A 664-nucleotide genomic window follows, 5' to 3' on the forward strand; every position below is an offset into this window, starting at 1 on the left:
ATACATTCTTTACTCCCAGTTCCAACATTTATGACAACACACACACCCCCCCCCCCCCCCCCTCCCATAGTTCATTAAAGTACATTTTTAAATGTAATTATAAAAATACTAAATTATTAAAGTACATTTTTATAAAGTGTTGCATAATGTTTTGCACGGCCTTCCACTTGGTAGAGCTAACAAGTCCTCCTTGGTAATCCTTTTGCAGGGTGCTGATGGCACAGATCCTGGCACGGAGACAGAAGAAAGCATGGGAACGGCGGACAGTGGTCAGAGACCAGCAGACTCGCAGCACAGCAGTATGTCAATCTCCTCTCCCATTATGTAGACCGCTGAATGTTCTCTGGGTTTTGGGCTTGGACATTTTATGTATATGCGATAAGGAGTGCTTCCGGTAACGTCCCATGCAGAAATAATTTGATTCCAGATGTTATGTGAATGGTGAAGGGAACTACAACCAATACATTTCAGGGCATCTAACCCCCCCCCCCCCCCCCCTTCCTTTTTTTGGGCTTGGAGCATAATATTTGGTATTGCTGTAGATCCACTGATGAGACAGCTTCTGATGTGACTGGATGTGACAGTCAATTGTTACTTCAGTGTGACCACTGTACAAAAATCCTTTCCTTTAATGAACATTCTCTAAACCTGTGAGGAGGAAAGC

General features: G+C 43.7%; 1 protein-coding gene across 1 annotated transcript in view; it reads left to right on the top strand.

Annotated features, from left to right (window-relative positions):
* TPR (translocated promoter region, nuclear basket protein) overlaps positions 1–664 on the top strand; it is an 81,035-nt gene that overhangs the window by 70,394 nt on the left and 9,977 nt on the right. Inside the window, exon 42 of the mRNA XM_018572313.1 lies at positions 209–299. Coding sequence (XP_018427815.1) covers positions 209–299 — 91 coding nt within the window. The remainder of the gene's footprint in view (positions 1–208; positions 300–664) is intronic.

This window comes from Nanorana parkeri, unplaced genomic scaffold, assembly GCF_000935625.1.
Source record: "Nanorana parkeri isolate BGI_ZX_2015 unplaced genomic scaffold, ASM93562v1 scaffold1997, whole genome shotgun sequence".
NCBI classification, from domain to species: Eukaryota; Metazoa; Chordata; class Amphibia; order Anura; family Dicroglossidae; genus Nanorana; species Nanorana parkeri.